Source organism: Buteo buteo, chromosome 26 (genome assembly GCF_964188355.1).
Source record: "Buteo buteo chromosome 26, bButBut1.hap1.1, whole genome shotgun sequence".
Lineage (NCBI taxonomy): Eukaryota > Metazoa > Chordata > Aves > Accipitriformes > Accipitridae > Buteo > Buteo buteo.
Window position 1 is genome coordinate 16630096 of NC_134196.1, and position 12315 is coordinate 16642410.

The window sequence follows — 12315 nt, forward strand, 5'->3', positions numbered from 1 at the left end:
CTATTTACCCCCAAAATCTTTATATGCCATAAGAAAAAAAATGGTTTTACACATGCAGGTGGAAAGCTGTAGTGTTTCACACATCAACAATGATACAAGCAATAGATTTTGAATCAAAGTATTCACAATATTGATTTTTCAGATCTTAACTGAAACTAAACTAGATTGCATTCTGGACTGTGATAGATCTGCCAGTTAGAAACCAACAGCTCAAAAGGTTATTTTAATACTACTGAGAGAACAGTAAAATGATCCAAAAGAAGTTTGGTGGGTTTGCATTTGGGGTTTTTTTGACAGCTACTATGTAAAATTAAACAGTTTTATTCTTAATAAATGTGCAGTGACACTTCATACAAGCCACACTAAAGTACCATCTGGTCGTATTCCTGCATGAAATTCATAGCAAACTAAGACATTTGTTGTCTACCTTCAAACCACAGTAACTTAATTAAAAAGCCACACAAAAAAACTAACCAACCAACACCAGAAAGCTGTGGACTATACAATCTTGTTGACACTTCCTGCATATGCCAGTAGCATAAAAAGGCCTAATTCCCAAAACAAGCATGAATGTCATATAATTGTTACAGGGGAGTTAAACTTACCAAAATACTGAGCAATTTCAATGAAATATATCCAGAAACATTTTCTATTAGAAGGAATGATTTAAAATACGAAGATGAGGAACATGCAATTACATACACTAAGTACTAAAGGCCATTCTAAAACATTGGGGTTTTTTTGAAGTTGGCTCTGACTCCTGGGATAGAGTCAAATGGCTGAGATAAGACTACAACCTTTATTCAGAAAATATGCAAGGAAGGTAATTTTCCGGTTTGTGCATCTGATTATACTCGCATTGAAAAAACCAATGTATTTTAAGTTTAATTCCCTGATGCACCAGCACTATCTGACAATTTTAAAATTTAAACACTCCAATTTTTTTTTCATAAGAAAACTGCTACCAAAAAGCAGAACACTTCTTTCATCGAGCAAACATTTGACAAACTAATTCCCATGGATGACACCAACAATCACCAGCATCACCTCTCCCTATTCTGGTCCTACAAAACCATCATTGATATTAAATTGATATAGTTGGTACTCCCCAGGAAACTAACCAACTTTATTAACTCATCTCCTGGCTGGAAAATACCAGGCATGGCAGAAGAGGAAAATCAGTCCTCTACCACACACCTCACAACAGCAGTACTCCAAGTTCCAATTATTTGTCAGTAGGTACACCCAAGACTTCGCTAATAGCTACACTGAGGCAGACACGTGAAACACTTTTGTGAACAAATTCTTTTTTCATAGATCAATGGTCAGACCACTTAAAAGGAGGAACTGAACAGTATAACCTTCGTAGCTAACAAACTGGAGTAGGATTACCATGGAACAGTACACAAGAAACACAGAAGGTAATACACAAAACAGGTTCTCAAGCTGCCAAGTCCAGTGCACAAGATGCATTCTCTCTGCACTACTGAAGTCATTCTGAAAGAATCCTCAGAATTTACCCCACAAAATTCAATTTGTTCAAAAGATTCAGAAACATTTTCTACCCGAGAAACTAGCCAAGGCTACCTACTTAGAGTACACAACTATTCACTTTTGGAGAGCTCAATCCTAGACAAAAAAACCCACACACAATTATCTTGCAATACCTACTTATATATGCCTAAGAAAAGCAAGTCACTACATTTACAGTCCAGGCAGAAAGACTGAAGGCCAGAAAAGAGAACCACCAAAACGCATGCTGCAGAACTAATAAGACAGATACCTTCAATGGTGACATCTCAAAAATGGTTATCCTGATATTCCAGTTGAAAGAGTGAATATAGGAACAAGTAACAGAATAGAATCAATGTGAAAAAAACAAACTTTTAAATCCATTTTCTGAAGGAGGCTAACCCTTGCTTTTCTATGGCACTAAGTAAGATCCTGGTGTTTCAAGTCAATCATGTCTTACCAGCTGTCTTTCAAGGTTGAGAAGCCAAATGGTAACAGTAAGAGACAAACTGATAAATTTAGTCTCAAAACTTAGAACACCACAATTCTTCCTCATAGCTCTACAACACAAATTATGTAACATTTTCTTAGTATATAAAGCAACCAGCATGCCACAGCCAAATCTTGTAATCCTAGTTACATTTCCCAAGATGAAAAAAAAAAAAAAAAAAATCAAAACCTTAGAGTTTCAAGAAGTGCATTCATCTCATGCAAAACATCTGAAACTGCATCCTTCTGAACTGATCTATATTGTTTTTATACAATCATTTGACAGACTAAAATCTCAATATTAAGTGGTTTTACTTACTTTTATTTTTAGTTCTTCACTGAAGGGATTCTTGACTGTCAAAAAAAAGAAAAAAAATTAATTCATTCTAGAGTCTGAAAATACTGAAAAGGTATACCAGCACTGTAGCTTTATGACAACACTGTAATCTTTAGATAAAAACAAAAAAGTCCATAATGTGATAAATAGATGTGACAAATTAGACAGCTATTAACCTTTGACTTAACTCTGCATTTGATAATGCACTATACTAGCATTTAGGTTAAAGCAGTATCTTGTATATTTGCAAATTTCACAGCTATTTCCATGCAAACAAAACCATGCTTGCCATTTGCCAAACTCTTGCTTTAAAGATGTCAATGCAATTGAGTCCTAATTTGAAGGTTTTATATTTTTTAGTGTCTAGTCTAAAAAAGTAAAACTACTTTTTTTACTAAGCAATAATCCATACAACACAAAGCTGTACAACTCATCAGCATTTTCTGTTTTGACAAGAGTAAGAGATGACACTGACAGCTCAGATGAAAAGTGCAGTGTGACTAAATGACCATTCCTTCCCTTCTAAACAAACCACTTTCCAGAGCTCCTAAAAGCATAACTTTATCTATTATATTCCTCTTGGCTACAAAAATATATTCTTCAAGGAAGAGAAGTTGAAATCAGACAAGTAATTTGTGCTATGGTTGCACTTAAAAGACCAACCAGCTGGTAACTGAAAAGGAAGCAATCACCATTAAAGCATATTGTTTTGCCTTTCTAAGCTACACACTCTTCACCCACAGTTTGAGCTCATACAGATATTAACAGTTCTACATGCTATTCAAACAGGAAATGAAGCTTCTACTGACCATAGTTCACCAAGCACAAAGGCAAAAGAAAAGAAAAATCTATCTTGGGAAACCCGACACAAAATTGAAGGTCTAGGTTGTAAATGTCATCACACTGATGTTGAAAGTACACCAAAAGCAGGTAGCACTTGAAAGGGCACACTGCTCCATATACAGTTCTACAAAAAGTAGAGTTCTTCCAAAAGAAAAAGAGTACTTTCCACTACTTTTAAGTCTGATGCATTTGCATAGAGAATCTGGAAGAAATCTCAGTCTGGGAAGAATTTCATGCATTTTGAAATCCTGCAGTTCAACCTTCTATACCAAGGCATAGTAAAAGACAAGTACCATCTTAAATAGTGTCCAAAATACTTAATTACACACACACACACACCCCAGATATTGCAGCTGTTCACACTGCATTTCTACCTGCATCTGAAGATAACTCAGCAACAGCCTCTGACAGTGTTAACCAATGTGACTTCTTATAAGGCACTCCCACACGCAAAGATATTCACAAAACATCAGGAGTTGCCTCCCCAACAGTCAGCTGATTGACAGTATCTTGACTCCTGAACCATAACCATGATTATTAAGCTGATCGGTTAATTTAGCTATAAAGGGGAAAAATAAGAGAAATAAAGGTGGACACACTAGATCAAATTCATGGCAAGATTTCTCATTTAGGAGAAATGAAGGATGCAAAAGAAACTAAGAACCAACTTATAAACCAGGGACCCCCTAACCTTTGCCAAGCATAATCGTATCTGGATGACTAATTGAAAAAAAATAATAGATTTTATAACAGAAAAATGAATTGTTTGTAAAACAATGTAATTTTTATTACCTGCACAAAATTCCATGGTGCTCTTGGCAGCAGCCAGATGCTGACTCACTTCACCTTATTTTTGAAAGGCAAGTTTCAAGCGGAAATGATTACCATTTCATTGCTCCTACATGTAGCAATGGTAAGGAACACCTTTCTACAATTACAACCAATAAATGATGTATAAAACAGTGGGGCAATGAAAATGTTTTCTGTGTGAAAAAGAAAGCTTGACTCTCTGAAACTTTGCAAACAACGGTTTGTCGATGTGCCTGAGCTCAGAAGAAAATTAAGCATGCTACCTACCCAACAGCAAGCAGCACTTTAACTTCCTCTGACACAGCAAATGGGGAAACAAACAAACAAACCCACTCAAACACAGGGACAGGTTTTCACAGACATCTGAGTACTTGATTCAGATATCAGATTAATTAAAACTGATAGAAGCAGATGATGCTCAAGTACTCTTGTAAATCAAGCCCTGTACCACTTCCATGATTAATTTCATAGGTACAAATTCTCAGACACTTGACAAAGCTTGTATGTATTTCATTCATTAACTCAGCAGAACATTCCCAGTATACTAAACTTGTAATCTAAATAGCCTAAAATAGGATTAGAGAAACACAGCCAAGACTCTAGATGACTGCCAACCTCCCAGTTTGATCGTTAGTTATCCAGACAGGATAATTATGTAATCATGGTCTCTTCCCAAGGTCAATCTTATTGAGCATACGTGAAATCTTGATTATATGGTTTTAGATTGGAGAGGGTGGGGAAGGGGATTGAGGCATGAGACACAACCGTGTAGGTATTTCAGTATACGCAACATATATTTTAGCACTGACGAAAGCCACGGAACAAACAAATGCAGTACTTCCATGCCTGCAAAGGTGCAAACTGAAAACTGTCAGCTGCAATTCTACACACACTAGGACTACATACAATTCTACATACAACAATTAAGTGAAGGCAATGGTGGTGCTATACTCAGATCTTCCCTGTATCACAATTCCAGTGTAAAGTCAATCCCACATGTGAGCAGCTTCGTATTTGGATAAATTAAAACATTGAATTTACGAAGCAATCCAGATCAGTCAATGTTTGCCCCTCCTTCACAAATACATAGTGGTTAAAGTGACCAAAAAAAAAGGACTCTCCTCCAAAATTATCTATCACAAAAATTTAAAAATCCTTGTAATTCATTATTTTAACTCACACTATAGGATCTCCATGAAATCCCTCTGAAGTTAGTGATTTTATGGCACGTCAACCAGTAGGTGAGATACATTTTATATAAGAAGTTCATATAGTTTAGGATGCTTGATGCCTTAACAGCCAAGTATGTTAAATGCAACTGCAGCAATTTATCAGCTGCATATGCAATTAACAACTGTTAATCAATCCGCATCTATTTACCACATAACCTTGATTAACTTGAGTTAATAAGGCCACTCCTTAACTACTTCAGTAATTCCTCTGTTCTGAATCCACCCTTTCTTTTGTCCAGGATCTAAGCTCTTAGCAAATCCTCCCACTTGCTCCAGCCACAGATGTTAAAGTTTTCATCTACTCCACCACATTTAAGGTATTTCAATGTATTACGTCAACATTATTGGTTCAAAAGGTTTCCTGAGAGTTCATACAATAGATAAGTATAGTTTTAAGGTAACAAGTTCTTGTTCTACCAAACTAAGCATTAATTTAGTAACTAATTACTGAGTTTCTTATGTGAAGCTATCATACTTCCCAGGCTCCTCCTCAAAAAGGGTTCAAGACCTCTACCATAGAGCAACAATTACCAGCCTTGAAAGTAGTCTATCTATCAAGCTCACGTTTTTATGACCTTCAAAGAACAAGTTCTCATCTACTTATACTATAAAGCTAAAAACTATCAAGAGCATTTTCTAAAACAGGAATCTCCTGACTGATGTCCCAGGGGCTCTTCTCTCGTGGTTAGCCAACCAACCAACAACCACATCCACTGCCCTCAAAAAAGGAGGGATGCAACAAACTACCTGGACATGGCAATTTCATTATCTATTAGAACTCCCCAGACAGCACCAAAACTGAGAGAAGCATGGCAGTTTTACTTGGTCACACATGAATACTAGCTGCAGGATAAAAAAGCAAGAGTATTCTCATGGAAGAAAAACCTCAAAAACTTGACAAAGGTAACTGTACCAACTTGCCTGAAACACTATAATAGCTAAACATTTTGCATGAAAGTTTGATACACTGGGAGAAGAGCTTTATTCCTGGTAAGGTGTAATGATAATAGGATTCTTTGGCCAGATCTGGAAGGAAACAAAAGGTAAGCATACTAAGGGTCATCATCTTCACATGAAACTTGATTGCAGAACAGGAAGGGATATGCTATTTAAGTTCCATTTTTAATAAGTGATCTTACTTAAATGCTAGTTAATCAAGAACAAGACAATAAGATTACCAAAAAGCCTGCAAAAAAATCAAAGCAGCATACAAATATTGTTCTGATTAACTGAAAAGACTGCTAATGACCCTTAGAAGTAACTAATTTACACATGTTACTGTTGGGACAAGCTGTAAATGTTGACAGCTTACTAGAATTCCTCAGAATGGCAGAACTGGTCGGTCTCAAGTAACAAAAAGTCACCAATACAAAGCTAAGGCTCACAGCACAGCTCCAAAGCATTCCAATCAGAACCATCAACACAAATGCATGTACCAAGCCATCTCACAGAGATGCTCAACTTTAGGAATACAAGCACAGTCAGTGTCAACATACAAGGTTAATTTTCACAAGACTACAGAAGCTTTCATCTTTAAAGTAACAATAAAACCACCCACCACCACCACCCATTTTCCTAATACATTGGTAACAATTTTTTACAAGGGTTTAGTTTTCTTCAGCAAGACAAGCAGGGAGCACAAAGTGGGATTTCTCTTTTTCAAAGCATGGTTTAACAGACATGAAGTTGCAGTCTAATTGCAGACATTCATGAGCACACAAGTCAGCTTTTATAGAGCCTTACTAGTACAAGTTCCAAAGACTGACATAGCTTCACAGGCAGTCATACCTAGAAAGAAGACATGCACAAATAAAAATACCCTTGCTTAGGATATAAGCTAGAACCATATCACTAACATGGTACCAAAATAAGGGATCCAGTTACCTTCCGCTCACTAAATTAGGATGCCAAAAGGTAGCTAGCTAATCCTTCCACTACTCCTATCTCCTAGATGCTGTGGTTCTTTGCCCTGAACAGTGTTGCCATTCTTGCAGTTTCAGTATTCAATACGCTTCAACAGATAACATCAAAACTGAAGCATGAAGGAACAGTCCCACAAGGACAAACCAGGATTCAACTAGCCCAGAATCCTGCCTCCAGCAGTAGCAAGAAGTTTTACTCTTTTCAGAGACACCTGTCCCTAACTGGAGGGGGGAAATCAACAGAACAAAAGTGGCAAAAATGAGTGTCAGAGTGCAAGAATATAAAGTATATGCTGACATTTCAACAGAATAGTCTCCCAGTCATAAAAAAATTTGCACCTCAGAAGCTTCCTGAGACAGGCAGAAGTGGCTTTCCCCCTCCCCAAGTTATCAACTCCGATGTATTTTTCCCTACCAATTTGTCTAGTCCCACATTGATCCCAAGCAAGCTTTTAACTTCAGCAACATATGGTCACAGAGTTCTATAACTTAAACGTGCATGTGTGAAAAACCAGTTTCTCTGCTTACTCTGAACTTGCCACTTGTTAACTTGAGAAACTCCTCCTTGTATTAGAGGAGACAGTGAGTAATCAGACCCTATTCACCCTCTCCATAATCCTCATGCCTTTACTTCATTCCTCAGTCTCTCCCTTGGTCCTCACTCTTCCACACTTGAATCCTATTCCTCCTTGCTATGAAAGCCATGCTATGCTTTTGATCATATTGCTACTCTCTGAACCTTTTTGTAGCTCTGCTATGAGCTTTCGGAGGTTGGAGACCAGAGTTGGACACTATTCAAAATAAAGGAGTGCCATAGATTATTAGTGCCATACTGATATTCTCAAATATATCCTCTCATATATACTTTGTTCTCAATTCCTCTCCTAAAAAATAGAAAATCCTACCATTGTGTTTCCTTCTTGACCACTACAGAGTATTAAGCTAACATTTTTAACAGAATCATTGTAATGCCATAATCTATTTCTGAACGTACAGATAATTTGATTTTATAAAAAAAAGCAACTTTCCAATGCAACTTCAAGGAGCTGCAAAGCCACAGCTGCAGAAACAAGAATGATCCCAATTAACCTGTAAGCACTTAATTTTTCAATGTGGTGATACCAAAAGTGCCAAATACCATCCACACAAGGATTCAGAGACTGTACACTGCAACACACACTTCCAAGTTAGCAACTTGGAATCAGAATCAAGATGTTCCTCCCTACAAACAGAAAAGTACTTTTCTCCTCACCACCCACCATGCCACAAGCAGACTAATCCCAAAACAGAAGCAGTATTTTTTCCAAAATTTGTCCTGTAAAGTTGTGTTCAGTAAGTGGATAACCTAATACTTTCCATTAGAATTTTTTCTTTGTCAAAAAAAAAAAAAAAAAAGCTGGATAATGTATTGTTAACAGCAGAAGCAACAATACTGGAAGCACTGCTAGCCAAAATTGGCCTTTAGTCCAGCTTTTTTCTACACAACCTTGGAAACAAGTTCTCAATAATTTTACAATCCAGGTACTTTTAACATCAACAATCAGATCTGTAACTTTTTTCTGTAAGTTTGGGGTCAAGTAATGATTCCACCCAGTGACATACTGTGTATGTATCAAGGACAATTCTAACATGCTGTCTCTTAAAGCTCCTAAACCTTAAAATGCCAGGAAAAAAAACCAAAACAAAACAAACAAATTATTACAGGAAATAAATTATTCCAGAGCTCCATCTTTCAAACAGCTTAAATAAAATAATCCTGCCTTTATTCTCCTCTTTGCAATTACTCAACACTAAAAACAAATGATCAGCTTTGCATGACCTCCATCTCCAGATTATGCTAATTCAGGTAGAAGCCACTTTGAACCAGTAGGCTAAATCTCTGTGCTTTGATACTAAGACACCAAGTCATATGTCAAGCTGAGCAATTCCTTCACTACAGATCTTCTTTGTGTGCTTTGGAAAAAGTTTTTATATTTCTAAATCAGTACACCATTACAGTTTGAATAGTCCTTGGCCATACCAATTTTGAACGGCAGCACAATCTACCATAGGGATTTGAGAATTCTAAAAACACCTGAATCTTTCCTTAACATCAAGTCAGTTTTTCAACTGCCCCAGTTTAGAGAGCTTTTAATGCTCATTCTTCCCCAGTATCATTTGAATTCATTCTGTTTGTCAATAGGCGATATAAGCGTTGATGATATAACCAAATTATTTCATAATCTCTTTCTTGACAAAACCCACCTCTAAAAGAATTAAAACTATCATATTTGGGATAAACATTTCAGTTCAGACATTTTCTATCAGCCCTGAAAATATCAGTCTTCATTATTGTAAGTAAAAGGGTAAGAAATACCAGAATTTCTCTTTGGAGCTCTTCACTGCTTCTTAAAAAAACCTCTCCACATTTTAGCTGCATCACCCTTTCTAAAAATGCTTAAATCTACTCCTGCCTATTTAAATACTGGTTAGAATAGACCTGAATGTTGAAAGATGCTCTTAAGAGTCATGTCAATTCAGTCCATATTTAAGAAGAGACACTAAAGTTTTGGGAGAGCTTCTCATCAGATTATTCAGTTTCACTAGGATAAAAATACTTGTTTCATTCTAGTATCTGTACTAATGATTGAAAACCTAGAATAAGTTTTGTGCTTAAAAGATTAAAGTAACATATTTTAATCTGTGTAGTGCCTGTAGATATCCCAGTACTGTGAAACTGAAAGAATAGTTGGTTCTAAGTCAGTTCTTCAGAACATCACCTTTTCTAAGCAAAAAGCCTTATAAAATAAATCTAGAACTGAAAGTTGCCAAAACATCAGAGCTGACTTCAGAAGAAGTTTTCACTATATTATTGCCACATTCACTCCATGAATACTGCTGCCAGCTAGAATCTACCGCATCAAAGTGCCCATTTCAAACAGAGCTGATACCTCAAACTAACACCTGCAAATAATAACAGAGAGACTGCCTTTCCTTCTTTCTGGTCTCCCATTTCCTAAAGATCACCATCAACCATAGCAAGACTCAGGGAAGAAAAAAAAACACCTACAGAGCTATAGTACAGACACTGCTTGTTCCAAAAGCAAGAATGTGCAACCTGCCTGTACATATGAAAAAAACATGGAAGTTCACTTTTTCTACTAGCAGACCCTGTGAAAATAACTGTATGCAATAGATGAAGGAACAAGCAAATGAGCCCAAACAAGAACCAATGCAGCCACACCAAGAAACAGAACAAGCTTGAGAACACCACTATTGGCAAGAAAACAAAACTGCATTTTAGTTCCCCAACTCCAGGGAAATTAACCAGACAGATTAAGAAATTTGGGCAGAAAAGGCTCAGGCAGTGGGGGGTGTCATCAGAAGTAGCAAGTGCCAGTCACCAAACACTCCAGACTGTACTTCCAGCGGCTACACCCACCCAGGAACTGGTCTTCACCCCAAATTCTATCTCCCCTATGCCTCCATTAATCTCAGTGAAGCATGCTCAGTACAAAAGCACACTTAGGCAAGAGCACATTAAGCTGCTTGGTTATTTACAAAATCATTTTTCATTATCTGTATTTGGGGAAAGGTAAAACAATTCTTACAATGAAGTATCCTCTTCTCCAGTTTTATTTCTACTAGTGTAAGGAAATGGTTTATAGCAACGGAATTTGCACACAGCCCCTTTTACATTATATTACAAAACATTACATTTCAATGAAGAAACAGCTGTCTGTGTTCTATTAGGAAAAATGGCTCAGAAGTGCATTTGCCATGCATTGTACAATTAGGTAACATTACATTCCTTGCACACACATACACACAGTCTCCATTATAGGCTAGTGTTTAAATGTTTTTTCTTAAAAAAAGAAAAAAACAAACACACTAAGACTGCTTTTATCAGCAGTTGCAAAACATCACCAGGAGAAACGTAAGACTTAAGACACCTACCCACATTTTACAATGGGTAGAGAACACCTTCACTTGCAAGAGAACTGGAATAGGTTTCTGAAATAGCTCTTCTCCCTTCTTCTGTGCTCCTTCCCAAATATTTTAGGTTCTTATACTTTAAAGTCAAAAAACACCTATGACTTCAATAAATGAATACAAATTAAAAAAAACACAAAGATATTCAGAAGCAGAGGAAACTCCACCTTGAAAATATGGCAACACCAGCAGCTCCATGTTAAATTAGGAAGTGGTCTGCTTTCCTCAAACTCCAAAGTTGAAGATGGAAAACAAACTCATAAAGCAAGTGTTATTAAAACACAGAAGGTTTAAGAATCAATGTGAATCTGCAGTTAAATATTAAATCTACCGTCATTGCCATGGGGCCCAGGCTGGACAGAAACACTCCTGTGATCTCGTACAAGCGGGAAGGATTCCTGTGAAAATACCCACTTATAACCTCTCCTTCCAGGCAGACTTCAGTTACAAAGTATTAGTAATATACTATAATAGTACGAACAGTCTACAGCATCCAAAGATAACATTCAAATGGAGAACACTAACAGGAGAACTCTTAAGAGAGACCTTCAATCATGACAGCAAATGCACTAACAAAGTCAAGATAAAGATCACATAGTGATTTTTCATACTTAAAACTGGGCTTCTGCTGTGCCTCTGTCCTATTAACCATTCAGCACACATTGGTCTATCACTGCTTGCTGCACCAAGAGCAGGAGAACTGCCAAACAATGATCTATACAAAGCCTGAACACGGCAGTAAAACTCTGAAAATAGGTGCCCTAGTGTATCCTAAAGAGAAAAAAGAGCTTACTCTATGCAAGACATACAGAGGTAGCTGCTAGCAGGTCTCCTGTCATGACAAAGATGAGCTTTCACAGAGGAAGCAGCAGCCAGCTTACCACAAGTATCCATATTAGCTAAATAGAAGAAGGAAAACTGCCCACCACACATAGCAGAAGTTTGCAGAGCTCAAAACCAGGATAAGCGCAGCAGTAATTCAAGACGTAACACCACTTGACTGGAAGTGAGTACAAGTAGGCAGTATTCAGCGACTTCCATTGTTACTCAGCTGGACTAAGACTCTGAAGAGTTGGCTAACCTTCCAGGCTGTCCGCCATACCAGCTGCATTTGTTTGATAGCAGAAACTGGCTGGTTCAAATCAGAATTATTATCTGAAGGGAACAACTGGACTACCACACAGCCATACATCACCAT

At 37.2% G+C, this 12315-nt stretch overlaps 1 protein-coding gene across 2 annotated transcripts in view; it reads right to left on the reverse strand.

Annotated features, from left to right (window-relative positions):
• The window catches only part of LEMD3 (LEM domain containing 3), a 51406-nt gene that overhangs the window by 27998 nt on the left and 11093 nt on the right, over nucleotides 1-12315 (reverse strand). For both annotated transcript variants that reach the window (XR_012654527.1, XM_075058258.1), the window contains exon 2: nucleotides 2321-2355. Coding sequence is in view for 1 of the 2 variants with exons in the window: in XM_075058258.1 (XP_074914359.1) it covers nucleotides 2321-2355 (35 nt within the window). In the remaining variant the exon portion in view is untranslated. The remainder of the gene's footprint in view (nucleotides 1-2320; nucleotides 2356-12315) is intronic.